General features: G+C 44.3%; 1 protein-coding gene across 1 annotated transcript; it reads left to right on the top strand.

The window, feature by feature from the left end:
• Nucleotides 1–5957: 5957 nt before the first annotated feature.
• On the top strand, nucleotides 5958–17042 carry S100A10 (S100 calcium binding protein A10). The gene is made up of 3 exons (XM_060090552.1): nucleotides 5958–6065; nucleotides 13098–13250; nucleotides 16630–17042. Exons 2-3 carry the CDS (start codon nucleotides 13119–13121, stop codon nucleotides 16789–16791), a joined length of 294 nt encoding a protein of 97 aa, XP_059946535.1. The 5' UTR covers nucleotides 5958–6065; nucleotides 13098–13118; the 3' UTR covers nucleotides 16792–17042.
• The last annotated feature ends 7736 nt before the right edge of the window (nucleotides 17043–24778 follow it).

The following is a 24778-nucleotide window of genomic DNA, read 5'->3' as shown; positions in this document are numbered from 1 at the left end:
TTAGGAGACTCAGGTTCACAGTGGTGAGATGGCTTTCCCAGAGCCACACAGCTGGTAAGTGGGAGAGTCACTCACTCCCCCTTTAACATTCTTCAGTGGCTCCTTGTCACCTTCAGAAATGAACTCCAAATTCTTTAGCACGTAACAGAGCAGGACCTTATAGAGCTTTCCTGGGACAGACCCCTCACCACCTTGTCCTCTGCCTGCCTCCTTTTTGTAGAAAAGCTGTAGTCTCCCAGGCCGCCCCTGAGTCACAAAATCCTGGCTCAAGAGTTAATGTGAACATGTAGTGGCAAAAATAGCAGTTGGGCCAGGAGAACTGATAAGAATTTAAACAGTAAATCAGGCATATGGCAGTCACAGAATCTTTAGTTTTTATCTGAAGTATATAGATAACAGTATCTGATGCACATTTCCTGAGTTGTTTTACAGATGCTAAAACCCCCACCAAATGGAAGAAGTTAACTACTTGATAACCATGAGCACTGTAGCCCCCAGAGCTACTGGAGCCTGAGGATTGATAATGTTAACCCCTGTGATACAGCCCTGCTACTTCACCATCAATCAATCAGAGAATTGTGCACAAGCTGATCACACACCCTGCGACTCCCCTCCCTCGCCTTGCCTTTAAAAATGCTTCTCCAACCTAAATGTCCATCAACAGAGGAATGGATAAAGGAGATGTGGTATATATATACAATGGAATATTACTCAGCCATAAAAAGGAATGGAATTGGGTCATTTGTAGAGACATGGATGGACCTAGAGACTGTCATACAGAGTGAAGTAAGTCAGAAAGAGAAAAACAAATATCGTATATTAATGCACATATGTGGAATCTAGAAAAATGGTATAGATGATCTTATTTGCAAAACAGAAATAGAGACACAGACGTAGAGAACAAACATATGGACACCAAGGGGGGAAGAGGGGGTGGGATGAATTGGGAGATTGGGATTGACATCTATACACTATTGATACTTTGTATAAAATAGATAACTAATGAAAACCTACTGTGTAGCTCAAGGAACTCTATTCAATGCTCTGTGGTGACCAAAATGGGAAGGAAATCCAAAAAAAGAGGGGATATTTGTATACATGTAGCTGATTCACTTTGTTGTACAGTAGGCTAATACAACATTGTAAAGCAACTATACTCCAATAAAAATAAATTTTAAAAAGTAAAAAATAATAAAAATGCTTCCCTGAAACCCATAGGGGAGTTCAGGTTTTTGAGCATTAGCTGCCCCGGACTCCTTGTCTGGCACCTACAATAAACGCTGCACTTTCCTTCGCCACAACCTGCGGTCAGTAGATTGACTTTACTGTACACTGGCGAGCAGAGCAAAGTTTGGTTCAATAACAAGCAGAGTATCCCAGGTGCCCTGGAGAAAGGCACCTCCTCTTGAGACTCATCCCCATCTGAGGCCCTAATGGACTTTGCGCTCTCCCCATGCAGAACTGAGGCAATTCCTGGAATAGACACAATACCTCACAATTCCATGCCCTGGCACATGATTTTCCCTCCTATCTGCCCACTCACAGAATGTGGCTAACCCTACTGGTCCTTTAAGATCCCCATAAACAAACAAACAAAAAGGACAGTCCCTGATAGGAATCTATCCTAAGAAAATAAACATGGGCAAAGATGTTTATTCAAAAGTAGTTCTTTTATATATAATTATTATTTATGACAGTAAAAAATTGGTAACAACCTAAATGTTTGAAAAATATGGGAAATGTTTAATAAATTCTATTTCCCTATTTAGGGTGTACTAGTAAAGCCACACTTGGTGTTTGTTTTGTTTTGGGGGTTGCCAGCAAAAAGTCTTGACCAGGCAACTGTAAATTGGCAGTTATCAACTGAACTGCCATGGAGGACTGTTGTGACTCCTTACTATGGCTCCGTAATTGGTGGATAAAGTTTCCTTTTGCTACAACTATGATTCAAACCATTAATACAATGCTTTGGAAACCCAGGACTCTGGAAGTCCTGTCCATCTTGTGGAGCTGCAGCCACTAAGATGCGGGAGCCCTCAGAATCTGGCCAGCAGGCCAAAGAAGAGAGTAGAGAAGCCACAGTGTAATTGAATACAGTTGTCCCTTGGTACCCTTGTGGGTACTGGTTCCAGAAACTCCCCCCATACCAAAATCCATGGTTGCTCAAGTCCCTTATATAAGATGGCACAGTATCACATATAACTTACACACATCCTCCAGTATACTTTAAATCATCTCTAGATTACTTGTAATACCCAATAGAATGTAACTACCATGCAAATAGTATGTAAATGCAATGTAAATAGTTGCCAGAAAGGCAAATTCAAGTTTTGTTTTTTGGAACTTTCTGGAATTATTTTTCTGAAAATTTTTAATCCATGGTTGGTTGAATCTGAGGATGAGGAACCCCCAGATATGGACAGCCAACTGTAGTTACTTGTTGAGTGGGGGAAAAAAAAATGAGTGAGTAAATGAACAATCATGCTCTTGATATTTAATGACATACAAAGTAATAAAAATAAGGTATTATGGGACAAAAATAGAATACATAAGTTTATAATCAGTGTGGTCACAATTTAGGAATTTCACATCAAAAGCAAAAAGAATGAATTTGCTTATTTTTAACAATTTTCAGCACTTCCTAGCTCTTCACTAAATAACTACCACCCAAGCCACCAATGGATTTGATAGCAGTTGTCACAATGGCTATTGTTTGCCAATTCTGGCTGATGCCTGACAACCTTTGAGGAAAACTGGATGTACTCTGTTGGAGTAGAGAAAGCTTTGGAGTTCTTTCTTCCTATTGGATTGCATCTGGAACTTTTCCTTTGCTGCCCAGTTTTTTAGTGAGCAAGTTTGGTGAAAGGTGGGAGAGACAGATCCATTGCGTCAACTAACTTTTTCTGAATTCCCTTTAAGGATCAAATTCAACAATCCCTTCTGGGTTCAATTTTCAAATAAAAAAAATATCCTCCCTGGACTTCCCTGGTGGCGCAGTGGTTAAGAATCCTCCTGCCAATGTGGAGGACGTGGCTTCGAGCCCTGGTCCGGGAAGATCTCACATGCCGCGGAGCAACTAAGCCCGTGCGCCACAACTACTGAAGCCTGTGCGCCTAGAGCCCGTGCCCCGCAACAAGAGAAGCCACTGCAATGAGAAGCCCGCTCACTGCAACGAAGAGTAGCCCCTGCTCGCCGCAACTAGAGAAAGCCTGTGCACCCAACGAAGACCCAACACAGCCAAAATTAAATAAATAAATCATTCTACCTAAATCCCCAAATTATATATATATTTATTTATATTTATATATGTAATATATATGCATAAAAAGACTAAAAGGTATAGACAGAATTAATCAAAAAAATCTATACAAGGAATAAAAAATAGTTGTATTTGAGCCAAACTGAGGATGATACCAAGGGAGACACGGATTCAAGAAGCACTTGAATTGTGTCCCACTGGACTACAAATGAGGAGGCTTATAAACGCAAAAACTGCAAAATTACATAAGTTGTTTGTCAAGAATTAAAATTAGATCTGGCAAGAAGTAAGGGTGCTTATTAAGTAAGGGTTGGTTGACGCCCCAAATGGTTGCACAGTTACAAAGGAACACCTTAAGACCATGAGGTTGCAGCTGGCAGCTGCTAGCAGATACTGGGTTTTTTGTTTGTTTTGTTTGTTTGTTTTTTAGCCACACTGCACAGCATGCCGGATCTTAGTTCCCCGACCAGGGATGGAACCGGCGCCGCCTGCAGTGGAAGCGAGGAGTCTTAACCACTGGACCACCAGGGAAGTCCCTAGCAGATACTGTTTTGAGAGGGGCTGGTGGTGTTCTTGAGTCTGATACAGTTCAGAAAATTCAAGTTCTTAACGATGTAGGAACTATCTGAAATCACATTCACAATGGCCACCCAACTCCATTTAGGATGCCTGAGCCACACTTACTCCATTTTGATTTTTTAAATGCACTCTTTTCTTTAATGATTAAAGCAGATGTACAATGCATGTTTGGCCACAAAATAGGCTGTTCTAGTTAGCATAAAGTTTAAGTGAAATCATGTATAAGCCAAAATGGCTTCCCCATACCTCATAATGTAAAAACTTCTTTCATCAAAGGAAATATATAAAAGTATTTCTCTTTGGTCCATGAGTTTACAAATAATCTTATTTTCCTTTTTATACATTGGTATATTTTCCAAACTTTCTACAATAAGAATGTAACCTTTTTTACAATCAGATTTAAAAGTGATGGTAAACGTTATTGTTATTTGAAGAACGTCTATCAAATGTTCCTCCTCCAGGAATTGTTCTGCGACCATTCCATGGGGACTTGGAGGCCCCTCCTCAAGTTCTCACAGTGTCCCTTCGTGTCCTCTACCATTCACTGAGCTCACTGGATTTTAGCCATTTGCTAATCTATCTTCCAACAAGATTTGAAGCTCTTTGAGAGACAGGACTGATTCTTTGATTTCTGAATCCCCAGGCCTTAGCACATACATTAAGCATTCCTAAATGTTTGTGAATCAAATGAAGAAATCAAATAAGGAGTCTATAGTATACGGAACTCAGGTATTCTCATTCTAAACCCAGTTGCATATTTCCTGGAACTAAAGAGATCTAGAATTTTCTCCATTCTTGACTGTAACCTAGGGCCTAGGAAGAACTTAGGAAGCCTATGTTTTTTGCAGGAGTGCCCCACTGAACATTCAGCACCAATGTTGCAGGAACCCAGCAGAGTGAGAGCTGAAATCCAAGTTGCCAAGATTAGTCACTTGGAGGCACTTGGAGGATTCCCCAAGTCTGCTCATTCCTTTGGGATCACTCACTCCTCCCAGGACCTCCCCTGGGAACAAAGGAAAACCCAAGACTTGGGACTGGGCCCTTTTCCAACAACAGCTGCTAGTAGTTTGCATTTAACCCTAAACCACAATTAAAATAAAAAGTGGGGGGGACTTTCCTGGTGGTGCAGTGGATAAGTCTTCGTGCTCCCAGTACAGGGAGCCAGGTTGGATTCCTGATCACGGAACTAGATCCCACATGCACGCCGCAACTAACAGTTTGCATGCCACAACTAACAGTTTGCATGCCACAACTAAGGAGCCCTCCTGCTGCAACTAATACCTGGCGCAACCAAATAAATAAATATTTTTTTAAATGGCGGGGGGAATAGCGTCAGCTAGGAAACACTTAGGTTTTCTCTAAATTTCTTCTAAAGAATTTGAGGACCAAACAGGCCAATTTCAGGACAAAAAAAGGAGACCCTGAAACAGGTTTTAACAATATCAACTATGACGGAAGCCATTCACACTAAGAGGGGTAAATCTCCAGTTCAACAAAGGGTTTGTAACGCCCTCGATCTGACTAGCCACCAAACGGCAACCACTCGCCTCCACTCCGCGAGCAGGCGCCGGCAGGGAACTCGGCTTCTCTGAGAGCTGCCCGTGGACAGGGGTTCCAGGCCTTGGAGACCCTCCCAACTGACCTCCTAGGGCCTTATCTGAAACCAACCAAGTCTGACGCCCTCGCGGTCGTTAGGACTCCACGAGCCCCTCCCTGTAATATCATCTAGAAAATAATTCCTAGACCTGTAGGTTACGGACAAGCGCTTACAATCTCGTTCTGGGCCAGCGCGCCCCACCCGCAGCATGGCTGGATTCTTGGATTTGCACACTCACTCGCTCTCTAAAACCAAACCCGAGAGGAAGGGCATGGCCGAGGGTGGGAATGTCCTAAAATATTCCAGAGCATTTGAGTAGGAAGAGAAGTTTACAGTATTGCTCTCACTGGGGGCGGTGGGGAGCCCTGGAGCGAGGCTCCTCCGCACAGCGAAAGAAGGGTGTGTGCGCTGCGCCCGGGGTGTGAGTGTTGAGTGCGGGGGCAGGAAGAGGAGGGAGGAGAAGGGGTGGGGTGAGCGGAGGCCCTGACACTGGCCCAGGCTCCTCCTGCCTCCCCCGCTCCCCGCCCCCACTTACTAAGGCGCCCAGCCCGCGGCGCTCTGCTCACTGGCCGCGCGTCCCCGCTAGCCGAGCGACCCCGCCAGCCGAGCGTCCCCGCCCCTCCTGCCACGGTGAGTTCCGCCCGCCGGTCCCAGGAGGTCCCCAGCCCCAGACCCCGCGCCCGTGGAAACCCCTGCATCGGCGGCTCTGGCTCGCCCGGCTGGCTTCGCCGGGTGTCCCGGGCGCCGGGGGGCTTGGTCGAGGATCAGCTGGAGATGGGGAGGTATCTGGGCCACACCCTGGCTTGGAGAGCAGCGCCCCTGACCCGCCCAGGCGCGAGCCCCCAGATCCTCGCGGGGGGGGGCGAGCCCTTGTCCTTCACTACTGTACCTCCGTGTTGGTGCCCTGGGGTCTGCTCTCTCCTACCTTTCGGTTTGTCTTTTTTTACACCCACTTTCCTACTTTTCGACTAGTCGCCCTAGTTACCCGAACCCCCGCTTCTGGCCCCCTGTCCTGGCCGGCGTATTTCTTTGTGTGCTCCGGCTGCAGGCTGACCTCTGTCCAGATGTTCGTAGCCACCTCCTAGCTGGACGGCCCGTGCAGGCTCGGGGAGGGCTGACGGTTTCCCTACCCAAAGGACACCCGTCAGCCCCTCTCCCCGATGCTTCAGGTTGGGCTTCCTGTTGTTTGTCTGCTAGACGGGAAGGTTCTTACTGCCGACCAAGGGAGGAAGGTCTATTTTCTTTATAACGCAGTTTTATAACGCAGTTTTGCTGAGGGGTGGGGGTAAGAGGGGGAGGGAAGCCTATGTGAAACCTGTGTGAGTGATTTTTGTACTGAAAGGGATCCCTTCTTGCTGTCTTAAACAAGTGGAACTATACAGAGATAGAGGAAGAGCAGGCTTAACGAAGGATCTTCTAACCCAGACTAATCTGGCCCAGTGCAATGAGCTGTTGGTACCTGGTCACAATTTGAGCCTGGCCAGAGGACGGGCGCTTCCCCCAGGCCTGGATACCACTCTCTAGCCTCGGCCGGACTCCACCTAACTGAAACCCGGAATCTGCCTTGTTGGGCCGGGGTGGTGGGGAAAGCAGAGCAGCTAGCCTCGTACCAGGCGCAGCCGAGCCCCGGGCCAGACTCTGGAATACGTTAAGCCCACCCCCTTCGCTGGGAGCTTTCTGCAGGGCGTGGTTAGCACAAAGGGCTCCCGGATTCTCCTAGTGGAGGCCTGTGACTCAGTTGTGAGGCCATGTGGGTGTGGCCCGGATGGTTGCAGATTGATTCTGCAGATGGTTCAGACAGAACACTCCCTGAAGGAAAAGGGGAACTGTGCCATCTTAGAGGGCATTTTCCAAGAGGAAGTGAGTCACACCAGGACTTGGCCCGCAATCTGAAGGAGCGGTTTCTTGACTGAACTGTGTGTGAAGACAGCAGTTAGACTGGTAGGGCCATGGCAGAACTGCTGCTAGGTTATCGGCCTGTATGCCTGCTGGCAGGCTGCCCCAGCTTTATTTAGGAGGTAGCTCTTCCCGTTAAGAGGTTTGCAGTTGCTGCAGATGCTTTTTCCCCTGCAGCCTGAGTTTCAACCTAAAGCAGTGGATTTTCATATCCTGCACCTCAGGTGAGGCCGGTCTCAACACCCTGTCAATGATCTTTGCCTCCAACGTGATTCAGCAAATTGCAAAAGGTAATGACAGGCATTAGGGCAGGAATGAGTTCATATAACTCATTTGGAATTTCTTCATCAGCCCTGCCCCCACAGATTCCTCTCCAGTTTCTATTTAATCATCTCTTCCAAATGATGTATTCCTTCCTTGACAGCCAGAAGCTACTTTCTTCACTGTGGTCCTTGATACACCATTTGGAGATTCTTATTTTGGTTCTTCAAATTTTCCTGAGGGTCTACTGAGCATAGCACCCTGACTTCTAGGTGATGGTCTTCCCTGGCTTTTCCTGCATACAACATCAGATGGCCCCTTTTCCTCCCATGTCTGGCCCCTGTCCAGCCTCTCCAGCAGCCACTCCAGTGAGGTCAGGCCTTGTGCTGGGTGGAGCTGAGACTGAGTGCCTCCTTGCTTTCCATGGACAGCTCCAAAAATGTGAATCTTTTAGAGCCTACCCACTTGGTATGGCCTTGATCCAGTCCAGTCTTTTAAAGTTGAGGGAAACAATGGAATCCTTTCAGAGTTATAATGTGCAGATTAGCACTCAGAGTGCTGGGAAAGCTAGACTGATCTTTTTATTAGGATCTTTCTTAAGCTTCTCATTTTCCCGGGACTCAACAATTTAGGAATTTCACATCAAAAGCAAAAATAATGAATTTGCTTATTTTTAACAATTCTCAGCACTTCCTAGCCCTTCAGTGGGTTTAATAGCAGTTGTCACAGTGGCTATTGTTTGCCAGTTCTGGTGATGCCTGACAACTCTTCAAGAAAAACTGGATGTACTCTTTTAGGGTAGAGACGGCTTCAGAGTTCTCCTATTGGATTGCATCTGGAGCTTTTCTTTTGCTGCTCACTTTTTTTAGTGGGAAAGTTTTACGTTTGGTGAAAGGTGAGAGAGACAGCCTGGATCAGATTCATTGCCTCCACTCACTTCTTCTGAATTCCCTTTAGGGATCAAATCAAGAATACCTTCTGGGTTCAATTCCCCATCCCACCCCCCACCCCACCCCCAATTTTTTTCTTTTTAAATTCCTCAAAGCAAAAGGAAGGAAACCTAAAACACATTTTAGATAACAGATGTTTGTTTTTACTGACATTCTGCCAATTGTTTTCTGGGTGGGCTGTAAGAAAAGTAGGGTATGGACAAGACACGAAAGAGCAAAGTAGATCAGACTTCTTGCTCTTTGGAAGTCTCCTTTTTGAAATTATGACCTGGATCTGGGCATGAGTCCAGAGCAAACATTTGGTATTGCTTAGAAGCAGACACTTTTCTAAGGAGGCCTCCTACTTCCCTGCTACTCCCAGAAGGATCAAAATGTACATTATTGTCAATTTCCTTCTTACTGATTCATTGAGCAGGCTCTGAGGACAGGGCGCTAGCTTCTGGGACCCTGCTACTGGAGCCCACAGTTTAGTGTGGAAAGAAACAAACACAGTTAACTAGAATTCAGGCCATATTTTTAAATAGTATGACCTTAGCTGGTGAACTCCCCAGAGGCAAGCATCAGGGGACAGAGGTGGTGGAGAGCACACCCACGTGTGCCTAACACCGTGACAGGGTCATGCAAAGTAGGTGTTTGGTGAAGGAACAGAAAAAATGGAAAATTGAATTCCCACCACTGTAACTAAATTTGTAAAGCTCAGAATTCTTTTCGGAAGAGAAAACTACACAGAGAAAGACACGTGAGCTTCCACTCTTCAGACCTGTGTAGGACATACACAGACATCAGAATAAAATGATTCAATAAAAGGTGAGTGAATGATGAAGTAGTTAGAGCCTGTGGAGCTCACAGTGAGAGAGCAGTAAAGTGGGATAAACCAAAACTCAAGAAAACCGTAAGAGTGAGAAGAGAAAGAAAAGTCAAGTCGTGTTGGGTGACCAGACCTGTTTAGCAGGATACACCGTTTTCTCCTCCGCTATGGAATGTACTCTGCTATGGAATGTACTCTCCTATGGAATGTACTCTGCGGTTCATTCATAGGCCGCCCCTTTCCCGGCCCTTCCCAGCCCTCACCTCCTCCCGCAAAGCTCCCAGCCTCAAGGGTTTCAGCCCAGACCCGGTAGTCACACCTGCACCTCAGCTCTGGCCAAGGGAATTATTTGATTGATTCATTCACTCACTAGCAAACACTAAACCACTATTTAGTTGTTCGTGGATAGAACTGAATAATTCACAGTTCTTAACCTAGAGGAACTTAAATCTAAGATAGAGAGACGGGCAAATGATTAAATGGATGGAGTGTTTCAGGTGCCGGAGTAGGCTGTCTGGGGAACAGAGGGGACGCTGCAGCCTCTCAACCCCAGGCCCAAGGCTATCCATTGGAAGTGTTTCCGAGCCAGAAGCTATAGAGTCCCGGGGTGGGACTCTTCTGGGGCGGAGGAAACGGCGAATTCAAGTCCCTGAACTGCTTGCTGCTTTAGCAACCAATGGTCAGTGCTTCCGTCAGCCCAGGCTGGGCAAGCCCCGCCCAAAATGGGAGGGCCGGGCAGGCTGACTCAGTAGGTCAACTGCTGCACTCTGGAAGAGCTGTTCGATTCATCCACTAGCCAAAAGAACAGTATTAATCACATCTTCCCCTTTTCCTTCATCTTACTTTAAAACCAGTGTACTGGCTTCACCTTCAAAACGGAATAACTTGCTCGTAGCCCAGGTCAGTGCCCTCAGGGGCCCTGGTTACTGATGAGAGAGGGTGGTCATCTCTGGTTTTCAAAGCTGTTTTCACTTTCACAACCTTAGATCTCCTGAGTAGCCCTTGATCTACATTCTTATTGCAGAACAAACAGGGAGTCTGTGCTGACTGCTGTGTCCACGGCCCATGTGCTGAGTAAACAGCAGAGGGAGATCCAGTGGGACAGGAAAGCTCTGGCACTTCAGAATGAGCATAGACAATCCCGGGCTGGGTTTGGAGTGACCTGAGTGCTCACTAGAGGAAGACTGGCCTCACTCTCTTGAAGAAGGTATTCAGGGGTGGCCAGGACTTCCTCAGCTTACAAGTTGTATTTCTTAGAGGTTCCTAAATTAGCCTGTTTCCTATTTTAGGGGTCCTTACCCTGCTGTATTCCCTTTCTTACTTCTCTGGCTTTGCAGTGCATTTTCCTTCTGCTCTGCCCTGTGAAGAATGTGAACTAGGTGTCCCACAGCCAGTTCCAGTTTCTGGGATCTTTGGGCATTTGTTGTGAAGTGCCCTGCCACTTGAGCTTGGGCACGGGTATTTTTAAACCTCTGTGGTGGCTGACTCCTTTCCTGAGATATTTCAGAACTGGTGTGGGATGCCACAGCCTTCTCCCATAGGTGACTCATTCAGTTCACTTCTCTTATGTTGCTGGACTTCCAGAGCCAATCCAGGCAAGGCTGACTCCCTCTAAGCCCACTGCCATCTGAAGCCAGATCCTGGCTGTGTCAGAAGAGAGGGGAAAAGGTGTGGTTCCCCTGGAATTCATCCCACAGTGGACCTTGAATTGGCTGCTCTCTCCAAGAGAACTGCTTTCCAGATGAATCATGCCAGATTCTGGTTTATAGCATTCTCTAGAGTATAGCATTCTTTGGCATACTGATTCCTGTACTTTTCTGGAGATTAAGGGGTAGAACTTTTGACTCTTAAAGTGTAATTTTTCAATCCTCATGTTCACCAACTCCACCTTCTCTGTAACAGACAGCATTTACAGATCTGTGTTGAGTACGCATATGTCAGCGGAAGGAACCAGACTGAAAGCATGTCTCCAGTTCCTGTTGAGACTCTTCAGGGGAAGTTACCAGCCTCTTCTTCAATCTCTGTTCTAAACTTATTCTTGATGGTTTTTTGTGGTTTTTTTTTTTTTTTTTTTTTGAGTGGTATATTACAGTCTCAATTCAAATTCACCTGTTTCCTATCCAATAGTGATTTTAGATGGTGTTAGCCAAAGCTACTCCATTCTGGCTAAAGCATGCCTTCCAGTTAAGCAAAATTCATTGGGCTCCTTTTAAGTACCAGGCATTGGGTCTTGATGAGACATATGCCCCCAGATTATTATACCTGAATATAATGATCTGACACATCCTTTCCTTTCTTTTTTTTAAAATTAAATTAATTAATTTATTTATTTATTGGCTGTGTTGGGTCTTCGTTGATGCGGGTGGGCTTTCTTTAGTTGCAGTGAGCGGGGCTACTCTTCATTGCAGTGCACGGGCTTCCCATTGCGGTGGCTTCTCTTGTTGCGGAGCATGGGCTCTAGGTGTGTGGGCTTCAGTAGTTGTGGCACGCAGGCTCAGTAGTTGTGGCAAACGGGTTTAGTTGCTCCACGGCATGTGGGATCTTCCCAGACCAGGGTTCGAACCCGTGTCCCCTGCATTGGTAGGCGGATTCTTAACCACTGCACCACCAGGGACGTCCCTTACCTTTGTTTTAAACTATTCACAATGAAAAGCTCTTCCTTTCCCACTGCACCTCAGACTGTGAGAGTAGCTCTTTTGTCTAGTGCTGCCAAAAATATATCAGATCCCCAAAGGAATTAGGATATACTATTACTTGTTCCTTCTCAAGGAAGTAGATAATGGGCTTTGGGTAGCTTTTATTTGGGTAGGGCAACTGCATGTTACTACCAGAGATGCAAATGTCTTTGTTACAATCAATAACAAGTTCAGAACTTTAGTAAAGAATACATGGAGGGGGCTTCCCTGGTGGCGCAGTGGTTGAGAGTCCGCCTGCCCATGCAGGGGACGCGGGTTCGTGCCCCGGTCTGGGAGGATCCCACATGCCACGGAGCAGCTGGGCCCGTGAGCCATGGCCGCTGAGCCTGCGCGTCTGGAGCCTGTGCTCCGCAATGGGAGAGGCAACAGCAGTGAGAGGCCCGTGTACCGCAAAAATAAATAAATAAATAAATAAATGGAATTCCCTGGCGGTCCAGTGGTTAGGCCTCAGCACTTTTACTGCAGTGGCCTGTGTTCAGTTCTGGTCGGGGAACTAAGATCCCACAAGCCACGCGGTGAGGCCAGTACATGCTCAGGAGACAAAATTCATTTTTAAGCAGATTTCTAAACCCTAGAATGACTGAACAAGGTTACCTAGTTAAGCTTGGAGAGTTGAAGTTTTTATATTAACCAGGCTTGATTGTGTGGGTTGTTGGTATTCAGCCATATCCATATCGAAGAGTCCCATTTACCAGCACTAAGAGAAACAGAGAAACGTCTGTTCTTTCAGTAGGTGCTTTGTCAGTTAAAAGGAGGGGCACTGATCTTGCTTTTCCAAATAATTAGTGTTTTTACTCTTCATTTGGTGATTTATGCAAAATTAGCGGGCAACTAGATAAATCCCTTATTCAGAGCACCAATACCTGAACTGCCTATTTTCATCAGCAGGAGGCATAAAACCTGAGTGAACTGGTTCTTATAGTCATTGAATTTTACAGCTGAAAAGGATTGAATGAATGAGCTAATCACCCTCTTCCAATCATTCTCAAAAGACTGGTAATTCATGTCGCTTAAAAGTTAACGTAAATTGTTTCTTTACATCCTTTAATAGGTTCCAACAGACCTCACCAAAATGCCCTCTCAAATGGAACATGCCATGGAAACCATGATGTTCACATTTCACAAATTTGCTGGGGATAAAGGCTACTTAACAAAGGAGGACCTGAGAGTACTCATGGAAAAGGAGTTTCCTGGATTTTTGGAAGTAAGTGTTGAAAGGCTCAGAAAGAACCAGAACCAGATGTAAAAATCAATGCTTCTGGGCCCTAGTTCCTTTCCCTTCCTCTTTCCAGCCCTTCCCTGTGGAAGTCACTACTAGAAAGGTGTTTTCATTCATTTACTTATTAAACATTATTGAATGCCTACTGTTTGTAAGATACTAGGGGAGGAAACAGAAGGTAAAGAAGACACAGCCCCTGCCCTCAAGGAGCTTACAGTTTGGAAGTGAAATGACACTACACACAAATCACCATAATGCGAGGTGTTAGAAGTCATCCGTGTCCATTGAGACAGAGTTGTAGGAAAGAGGACCTTTCACCAGAGTAATCAACCAGGTTGCCTTGTTGCCCTCAGGCCCATAAACCTGGCACTGGAGGTACCACATCCTGGTCACATCCACTTTGAGCAACTTGAATCTCCCTTCTTAAATTAAATCCCTTTAGATAAAGGCTTTAAAATTTTTTTCCAACACTGCTCTAAAGCAATGGTGTCAAGCATCTGCTGAATGAGAGCCAAGCGGCACTCCAGAAATAACTGCTTTTCACATTGAAAATGCAATGAGAACACAGGAGCGCAGTTTGAGTTTATGCCTCACCTTTGACAGATCGAGGGGTCCGTGAAGACCAGAAGAGGATCTGCCATGAGCTCAGATACATCACTCAGGACATTAGGCAACAAGGCACAGTTGCCCTTTTACATCATAGGCCCTCAAGAGATGGTTGTTGCGTTTCACTGAAGGTGAAACATTGCCTAACAAAATATTAGATTGAAATGCAGGCCCTTCTCCCCCTGCCACAGCCAGAGTCATTTGAAGGGATCAGTACTGTGTTTGGTGTGCATTAGCCTCTAAAGGGCGAAGGGAGGAGATGGTAAAAGACAGGGTTCTGCCTCTTGTCATCTGCCTGGTAAACAGCATTAATCAAGCCCCTGACTCCTGACTCATTAAACATAGGGTTTTGTAGTACATGATGACTTACATGTTGTCAATACCAGTCAAATAAGCAGATATAAATAGCTTAACTAGTATCTCAGAGCTGCAGTTACCACAATTCTATCCCAGAATGAGTTAGAGGATACTGTTGTTCTGCTTTTATACAGTTCTGGGATAGAGCCCCAGACCAGGACCCTAACTGGGAAGGTTGCTTCAGCTTCCTGTGCCTCAGTTCCTGCCTCTGGAAAATGAGAGGCTGGACATGATTATCTCCAAGACCACTTTCACTTTCTGTGATCCTTCCAGGCAAGCATAAAATTCGAGGACAAAATGTGCTCATTGTAAACCTGCCCATCACACAAACAAAAGCGTTCTCGGTCTACTTCTGAACACTTATTAATTGTGTTGTTGCATAAGTTAGAAGCCAGGATGATATCACATGAGACGAAGATCCTTCCTCCCTAAAGGCTTTGTGGCTTGGTAAACATAAAGTGTTCAGTACCGAGTACTGAACGTGGCAGTATAATTTATTCTAAGCATGGGGTCATAATTCCAAGCACACCCACACTCGCTGCATTCACAGATCGTTTTGTTTCTAAACTTGACCCCTTACGTCATCCAAATTTCACTCCTTCTGACCACAGCCAGGAAGCTGGGGTTAAGGCCAGAATTAACTGAAACCCACCCAAAGCAGAGGTAGCTGCATAGACAGGTTATAGATGATTGCTTAGGGCGTGTAGGAAATGCTGCTGCTTTACCTTAAGGGATTTCTTTTTTTTTTTTTTTTTTTTCTTTTTGCGGTATGCGGGCCTCTCACTGTTGTGGCCTCTCCCGTTGCGGAGCACAGGCTCCGGATGCGCAGGCCCAGCGGCCATGGCTCACGGACCCAGCCGCTCCGCGGCATATGGGATCCTCCCAGACCGGGGCACGAACCCGTATCCCCTGCATCGGCAGGCGGACTCTTAACCACTGCGCCACCAGGGAGGCCCTTAAGGGATTTCTGAGTGCAGTTTATAAAAATCCAGCACACTTGAGACACTGAGTATCAGTTCCCTCACTCATTTATACAATCAATGAAATTCATAAATATTTTACCCGAGTCCTTTAACACCTGTAAAGGGCCATATTTCCCTCTGGTTGATGGCATGGACCCTACAGGAGAAACCACACTTTCCCACTTCTAAGCATCATCACTACAAAAAGGAATGATCAAGCCAATCACCTTGAAAACAGAGTAAAAGAAAAAACAAAGGGGATCTTAACGTGCTCATCTTAGTTCCATGTATTCATGCTAGGCACTGAGAATCATGGGGAGTTTTATAACTCCATCACACATACTGCTTTTGAAGTACATCCAGTGTAAAACAAAGAGTACATCCAGCAAAGAGTATAGGATGGCATAGATTGACCAACTTATTAAGAACAGAAGCAATCTTAGAAACACTCTAGTCCAACCTCAATTCTTAGTTGTTACATGAAGGCCCACCAAGCTGTGTGACTTACTGAAGGTCACCTGGCTAATATGATATGAAGCCACCCTAGACTGGCCTCAGCTGTGCCAAGAAATGAGGAACATCTGCCTGAACTCTTTAAACCTAACAAACCCCAGGGCATCATTAACACCTCTTTAAAATCCATAGGACATGGGGCTTCCCTTGTGGCGCAGTGGTTGAGAGCCCACCTGCCGATGCAGGGGACACAGGTTCGTGCCCCGGTTCAGGAAGATCCCACATGCCGCGGAGCGGCTGGGCCCGTGAGCCATGGCCACTGAGCCTGCGCGTCCGGAGCCTGTGCTCCGCAGCGGGAGAGGCCACAACAGTGAGAGGCCCACGTACCGCAAAAATAAATAAATAAATAAAATAAAATAAAATCCATAGGACAATGATCTGAAATTTACTCCCTAAATAATCGCATGAGGTCTTTCATAGGAGTTTCCTTCTTTAAGGACTTGACCATTATATCAGGAATGAAAGTTTGTCAAGAGAATATAAGTTTAAACTAAAAAATAGGGGAATTTAGGGTGGTTCTCAGACAGAATTTTGTGATTCTGAAAATTGTGGTAACAGTTGGACTGTAAGTAAAGCATGTCAGAAGGCCATGCTGGTTTCTAAGTGGATTGAGAGTTCAGAGCCGTGAGTCTCCCTTCTCTGGCACTGAATCTCCTCTTTCTAGAAATAGGCTGTTTCTAGTCCCTGAGTTATATACAAGAGTGCCATGGAAACCTCTTTCCTAGCTTGAAATAAATATGAATTTACTGAAATGCTCCCTCAAAGCAGAAAAATACATTTAGATGACCTCCAAAGATCACTATGACCTAAAGCAAGAATTGAAATAATTAGGAGATGATATATATAGCTGTCAGCAGTACAAATCAAAGAAGCTCGTCATTGCAACCATTGACTCATATTTCTTGCCTCTGTCCTTTTTTTTTCAGAATCAAAAAGACCCTCTGGCTGTGGACAAGATAATGAAGGACCTGGACCAGTGCCGAGACGGCAAAGTGGGCTTCCAGAGCTTCTTTTCACTAATCGCTGGGCTCACCATCGCATGCAATGACTATTTTGTAGTACACATGAAGCAGAAGGGAAAGAAGTAGGCAGCATTGAACAATTACTCCCACCCTGATAAGAATTCTCATAAAGGGTCACTTAAGGAATCTGCCCCACAGCTACCCCTGTATAAGGATTTCCTGAGCAGATTGGGACCCTTAGAAAATGTACAAATAAAATCCAGCTCCACCTTGAGAAGCAGAGAAAGAAAAGTCAGTTAAAGCCAGATAAGCTTTTGATTTTTATATTGCTTGCATCCCCTTGCCCTCAATAAACAAATTCCTTTTTTAGTTCTGAATTTGAGACAGGATGTTTGTTCTTCTTCAGAAATGTTTGTTCCCTGCTTCATTCACAAAGAGCCCACATGCCCTTAAGCATCTAGCGCAAGGCAGAGCTCTTTCCACAGAACCTGCAAAATGGGAAAACACTCTCCACTCAGGCTTGAAGTCTAACTTCTCAAATTGATCTGCCCTGTAGCTGTTCCTAGCTGAAGGACAACAACTCCAAGGATTAAAAGAAGGCACTTCAGGGTATATTCCACCTTTATAATTCCTGAGCATAGTCCTGCCCAGTTAAAGCAGTGCCTTTCCAGCTAGCACTTTGTATGCCTGAAATGTCTGAGTCCATTTTTCATAACAAAGTTTCAGCAAACTAGGGTAAAAATAGTTCCATAAGACAACTAATCAAAATTAGAGTCTAGTGTGATGCCTCTAACAATATAACATTAACATTTTTTGAGCTGTCATGAGATGCCATGATTGTACTAAGATGTCAGGAAATAGGCTAGCCATGATTTATAATATAATGGGGTAGTGCTTTTTTTGTTGAAAATGAAATGCCAGTACTTATGTCTTGATAAACAGCAGAATGTTTCTCCCAGCCCTTTCTGTGTCTGTTACAAGCTTCAGCAGATATGCATTCCATAGCTATTATTAAATAGCTATGCTTATTAATAATACAGTATTCTATATTTTTATGGAGAGATGAGGTATTAATTGGCACATGAAATTGTCCCAATTAAATAGGTCAATGAAGATGGAAACATCAATATAACTCTGGGGGAAAGTTCAATATAAGGTCATCCGGGCTTCCCTGGTGGCGCAGTGGTTGGGAGTCCGCCTGCCAATGCAGGGGACACTGGTTCGTGCCCCGGTCCGGGAAGATCCCACATGCCACGGAGTGGCTGGGCCCGTGAGCCATGGCCAATGAGCCTGCGCATCCGGAGTCTGTGCTCCACAAAGGGAGAGGCCACAACAGTGAGGGGCCCGCTACAGCAACAAAAAACCAAAACAATATAAGGTCATCCACCATCACAAGGAAAAACATGCAAAAGGGAACAGGATAGTCCAAAACTATCTTTGGGGAAAGGATATCTGTAATAAAATCAAGGCCCAAGATAAAATTCCTACCATTTTATTTTGTCTCAGCCAACAAATGAACAAGGTAAGACAACTTATCTTGTTAGCTATAGTTAACAGATAGCTTTGCAGCTATAGAGTTATATCAGTCAGCAGGCTTACAAAGAGGGATTTACTACAAGATATTAAATGGAGGAGCGGAGTTGGCTAGCTAAAGAACTGACTTGAGGAATGATTCCCAAATCTGTGCCATAGAACTGGGCACCCAAGGAAACTGTTGGCTCAGGAAGCTGCCTGCTGAACTGGGAAGCCGTTGCTAAAGCTAGCAGCTCCAGAACCACACAACCCATGGCACAGTCCACACTACCAAATATGGGTACCCATTACCCTGCCTCTTTCCACACATGAGTTGGCTCCCACATCCAAGTATCAAAGAAGTGCATCTCATTACCAGAAACTCAATCACATCAAAACCTGAACTGCAAGGGAGTCTGGCAAATAGTTTTACATTTTCCAACCTCTACACACTAGGAGTTGGCATGCTGGTCCACCATATCTGCCACAGTGACAATTCTTAATTCTAAGAGAAATCTTCCGATGGACCTAGAGACTGTCATACAGAATGAAGTAAGTCAGAAAGAGAAAAACAAATATCATATAATATTGCTAATATGTGGAATCTAGAAAAATGATACAGATGAACTTATTTGCAAAGCAAAAATAGAGACACAGACATAGAGAACAAATGTATGGATACCAAGGGGGGAAGGGGGAGTGGGACGAATTGGGAGATTGGAATTGACATATATACACTACTATGTATAAAATAGATGACTCATGAGAACCTACTGTATAGCACAGGGAACTCTACTCAGTGCTCTGTGGTGACTTAAATGGGCAGGAAATCCAAAAAAGGGGATATATGTATACATATAGCTGATTTACTTTGCTGTACAGCAGAAACTAACACAACATTGTAAAGTGACTATACTCCAATAAAAATTAATTTAAAAAAAATAAGAGAACTCTTCCAACCTGTAGGTTAAAGAGATTATTGCTCTAAGGAAACGAGACTCTAAAAGATAACCTCTGACAGCTACAGGGAATAGAGAAGCAAACTGGCCCATCCCAGTAAGACAAACTTGTATCAGTCCAAATGTACCCTTTTAGTTTACACCACCTGCGTCCTGGGGCAACTGTGTTTACTGGGTGTTATGAAATTGGTGTTCAGTTTGCAAATGGGCAGGTGAAAGTGTAACACAGGGATATTATAGGCTCAGATGTCCCCAAATCCATAGCAAGCTTTCACACTCGAAGCCTCTTTACCTGAAAACAGAAAGAGAACTATCCCAGGAGAGAGGGTTCTGGGGCTAGGAGAGAGGAAGTATCATTCATCTTCACAGTGGATTTGTAGAGTCTAAAAATTTCTAAAGCAGCGTATTATTCCCAGAACATGGCCTCAGATGCTCTGGCCAGGGAATCATCTGAGTCACTGTATTTGGGGAGGGTGTGTGGGGGTGGCGCTGGGAGGAGAGGAGAGGGAAAGTGGACAATAAGATACTTTTTCTCACCTTAGCCTCATTGCTCGAAGCACTTAGTAGGGAGCTAGTACAAGGAAAATTAAAAGGCTATTTATGGTTTGAAATCCTACACAGCTTTCCATGCCAACAAAAACACAGGGATCCCACAATCTGACCTGCTGAAACAGCCGTTCAGGCTTTCGGAGCTACAGCCTAATGGCTCCCAGGGGCAAAGCTGCAATTATGCCAACAGTCATCAAGAGGAACCATCTGGAAAATTCCACTCATTCTGCTACAGGGCTGAGTTGTAAAAGCAGATCCTGCCCCTCCCCACACCCAGCTGTGAAGGAAGAACAATTAACAGTACAGAAAGCCAGTTTCAAACATGCTGCAGAGCTGACCCTGAAAAACACCTCATTTTCTCTCTTGGACCCTGACCATGAGCCAATTACTTGTGATTTAATACTTTTCTATCCAACTCATCTCAGTGGGAGACCAAGGGCAAGTATATAAACCTCTCTCTCAAGTCGACCAATTTGAAAGTGATTGTTCAGGTAACTTCTCTGGCTCTTAACCACAGAGGAATAGTTGTGAATAGAAGTTCAGTCATTTGGCAAATATTTATGAGGGCGACTATATGAATGACACCAAGCAAAGTTCTGTGGCAGATATAAAGAAGCAGAACAGGGCCTGCTCAGGGAGATTATAATCGGGTTGCAAGTGAATAGATAAAACAGACAAAAAGTTAAATAACAACACAACAGAGGATTGGCAAAGGTGAGATGTGATGGGCACCCTTGGTCACTGTTGGTAAGAATGTAATTTATACAACCTCCGGAGGAGGCAAAAGTTGGCAGTAGGTACCAGGATCCTCTGATGTGTTTTCTTGGATCCAATATTTCTATCCTTAAGCATTTCTCGTAACAAAGTATTCAAAGATAGTGACAAAGATTCATATGCAAAGATATTTAACGCAGCATTCTTTAGAATAGTTAAAACCCAAATAAAACCTCCATGTCCAACTATACAGTTATGGTTAAATAAGTTAAGTGTAGATGCACATGGGATACTATATGACTCATGAAAACCATGACTGAAGAATATTAAATAAGATGGGGAATTGTCTATGTAAAGTAAAGCAGACAGCAAAATTGGTATGTAATGGGATTCTTCCCTTTTTAAAATATGTGTCTGCATACACACACAGACAAAGACCAAAGGAAATACACCTACGTGTGTTTTAGTTTCCAAGGTAGGAGTTACTGGCCTGGGAAATTGTTGTCTCCCAAAAGAAGTTTATGAGCTTATTTTAATTTTCTTCTCTACACACTGCTACGTTACCTAAATTTTCTATAATAATTCTACTTTTGCAATCTGGGAAACAAAATTCTAAATAGTATTTTTTAAAAACGCATGTGAGGGGCTTCCCTGGTGGCGCAGTGGTTGAGAGTCCGCCTGCCGATGCAGGGGACATGGGTTCGTGCCCCGGTCCGGGAAGATCCCACATGCCACGGAGCGGCTAGGCCCGTGAGCCATGGCCGCTGAGGCTGTGCGTCTGGAGCCTGTGCTCCGCAATGGGAAAAGCCACAACAGTGAGAGGCCCGCGTACCACAAAAAAAAAAAAAAAAAAAAGCGCATGTGTATTTATTGAGGGTCTACCATGAGTCAAGACCTGTATGAGATACTTCTTAAACATTATCTTATTTAGCCCTCACAGTAACCCTCTTATGGTATTATAATATCCATTTTACAGATGACAAAACTAAGACTCAAGTAACTCTCTCAAAGTCCCACAGTGACAATGTCAAGATCTGAACTCAGATATTGTCTTTTTCTTTCTTTCTTTCTTTCTTTCTTTCCTTTCTTTCTTTCCTTTCTTGCTTTATTTCTCTTCTTTCTTTCTTTCTTTCCATTCTGCAGCTGTGTCAAGATGCTATTTGCATGTTATAACATTCAAAAGAGTAAGAAATCATTGTGGGCTGGGCAAGACTAGTCAGAGAAGGTTTTGTGTAAGAGGTAGGATCTTATCTGGTCTTCAAAGAGTAGGAGAAATGTGGATAATAGTGTTCTTACTACAATCCAGTTTCTGTTCTAGTGCTTTACAAATATTAACTCATTGCTCCTCCCAGCTTATGAGGTAGGTGCTATTACTTTACAGGTAGTTTGACAAGGGTACCAAGCTGATAAGTGGTGGGGGCAGAATTTGAACCTAGACCATCTAAGGTTTTAACCACTCTTCCCTGGTGCATCTCTGGACATGGTAATGATAGCACCAAGTAATATCCAGACAAAGAACACCTGGGAGGCCTCTCACAGTCCAGCATGCTAGAATGGAGTGTATTCACGTAAGGAAGTGCATGTAGGTGGCACAGGAAAGGTAGGAGGTGATAAGTGAATGATAACTGGGAAATAGTAAATGATATGAGAAGTGTGGTGGGTGAGGTCACTGGATTAAAAACTCTACAAATCTAAGGTTTGAGTTATCTCTACTCCTTTGGGAGACAGAGATGAGCCTCTTGTATAAAAGGAGTTAATCAGCAGAAAATGTGTTCTTGTGAATGTTCTACCCACTTTCTTCTAGCTTTCACATTCCAGTCACATTCCAGCTACAAAAGATAAAGCAGGGTGGGGATTCTTATTTGTCTTTCTAAGAAGCTCCGAGGACAGAGGAAGAAGGAAAAAAATTGACCTCTGCCAAGTCATGCCAAAACCAAGAGAGGGAGAAAATCAAGATGATGGGGCCATAAGGTCTGGGTGAGAAAGCTGCCTCCATATAACACGAATTCACCTTGTTTCCCACCATGAGTCCCATTTACCTGCAAAATGACATGTTCACTCCAACTGTAGCTACCCTATATATATATTTTTTTATTAATTTATTAATTTATTTTATTTTTGGCTGCGTTGGGTCTTCGTTGCTGCGTGCGGGCTTTCTCTAGTTGCGGTGAGTGGGGGCTACTCTTCATTGTGGTGCGCGGGCTTCTCATTGTGATGGCTTCTCTTGCTGCAGAGCACGGGCTCTAGGCGTGCGGACTCAGTAGTTGTGGCTCAAGGGCTCTAGAGTGCAGGCTCAGTAGTTGTGGCACACGGGCTTAGTTGCTCCGTGGTGTGTGGGATCTTCCTGGACCAGGGCTCGAACCCGTGTCCCCTGCATTGGCAGGCAATTCTTAACCACTGCGCCACTAGGGAAGTCCCTATCCTATATTTTTTTAGGGTAAAGTCTGGAAGAATTATGTAAAAGTAAAAATGGTCGTGTTATTAAAGTTTTCTTTAACATTTATACATCATCCTTTCAATAAGATTGACCAAAGTTAGAAAAATAATTTCAATTAGCTCTCCAGACACAGAACTTGTACTGCTCAATGTAAAAATCCTATTTGTCACGTTACCCAAAGCAGCTAATCAATGAACAGCCCCTGCATTTCCGGTTCTTCCTGCAAAGGTTCAGCCTGTCCCTTTCAAGCTCTTCTAGGCATATCCATCAAGGCTCTGATGAGCATTAATAGCACTTAGCCTCAAGCCTGTTCTTCTAGAAGGAGGAGGGAGATGATTCAGCTTTGGTCTCAGCAGGGAGGACTCTGCTCTGTCCTACCCAATCCTGGGTGAGTCAGCGCACAGAGTCAGGTTTCTTGGCATTCTTACAAATTTTACAAATGTTAAAATTTCCTTTCAACGATGTGATTTAAAGCACTGCAGGAGTAGCAAACGACACAGAAAATGTGGTCACTGGCCTGCAAAGAGTTTACAGTCTGGTGGAACAAGAGCTGTACATACCACAGCAACAATACATGAAGTGTGTGAGGTAAAGAAATAGCATCAGTGGTGTTAGCTCTGAAGGTTGGGGGTTTCATGGAGGAAGCATCTTGGCCACAAAGGACTGAGAGGAAGATCCGCTTTGGGCAGGGAAGGCTGGGAAGAACAGAGAGAAACACAGAAAACGTGGAAAGGCAAGAAGGAGAAGTGAGAAGCCTGGCAGGGCTGTGACCTGGGATGGGAGTGCTGTCAGACGGAGGATGGGCATGGACCTCCTCACGGCTAATGCGGGGTGGGGGCCGCTGGTAGGATTCATCAAGGTGTTGAGCAAGGGAGTAGTATTTCAGCACAATTAATGCGACACAAGTAACGGATGTGGGAGAGACTAGAGACCTACCAATCAAGTCTACTGCTCACTGTACTGCTGTGAAAACACTGAGGGAGATCTCAATGTGCTGATTTGGAATGGTCTCCAAGACACAGTATTAGAGTAAAAAAGTACAGAAGAGTGTGCGTCTGTCTGTCTATGTGTCTATTAAATGATCATTTGTGAAGAAATGACAGGGGAGAATGTAAGCACATAATTACTTAAATATGAAAACAACATATCCAAAAAGAATATACAAGAAACTGATGAAACCGGATGATTCCCAGAAAGAACAGGATGGCTGCGGGAACAAGAATTGGGAAGGAGAATATTTATGTGTCCTTTTGTCTCATTAGAATTTGAGTCCATGTAGAGATACAAAAAATCAATAAAATTATACTTTAAAAAATAATTCATTGTTTTAAAAAATATTTTAAAGAACTTTCCTGTCTTTAGTAAACATGTATTGTTTTAATAATCAAAGCTTCACATTATTCTCTTAAGGTTTTATGTGCATATTGTAATAATCTGAGTAAGATAAGTTAAGGTTTGGACTAGAGTACTCGAGGCAAGAATGTAAAGATGAGGTGGATGCAAACAGACAGAATGATATAGAAAGCGAGGATGGGTATTGGAATTGAAGAAGAATTTATTCTTCAAAAGCCACTCTTCACACCGAATATATACAATGAACAGCAGATAATTAGGATCTGCTAAGGATTCCCTAAGCCTGTGCTTCTTCACACTGTAGCCAGGGGGTTTTGGGTGAGAGTCAATGACAGAGTTTACTCAAGTTATAGCTTCAGTAGGGAGCACTTTTCTGGAGCACCCACTTTACTTAATGGTGTCATTTAAAACAATTTTATATTAAAACAGATCTTCAGCATAAAACACAGGACTTCTAAGAAAATTCCCTCCTACAGGGTGTTCCTTTTGGCTGCACTTTTTGGATACCTCCCCACAACACACACACACACACACACACACACACACGAGGCAGGTGTTCACTTTCCTCTGCTACAACCAGCACTTTGGA

This window comes from Mesoplodon densirostris, chromosome 2, assembly GCF_025265405.1.
Source record: "Mesoplodon densirostris isolate mMesDen1 chromosome 2, mMesDen1 primary haplotype, whole genome shotgun sequence".
Lineage (NCBI taxonomy): Eukaryota > Metazoa > Chordata > Mammalia > Artiodactyla > Ziphiidae > Mesoplodon > Mesoplodon densirostris.
This window is presented reverse-complemented; position numbering and strand designations above follow the sequence as displayed.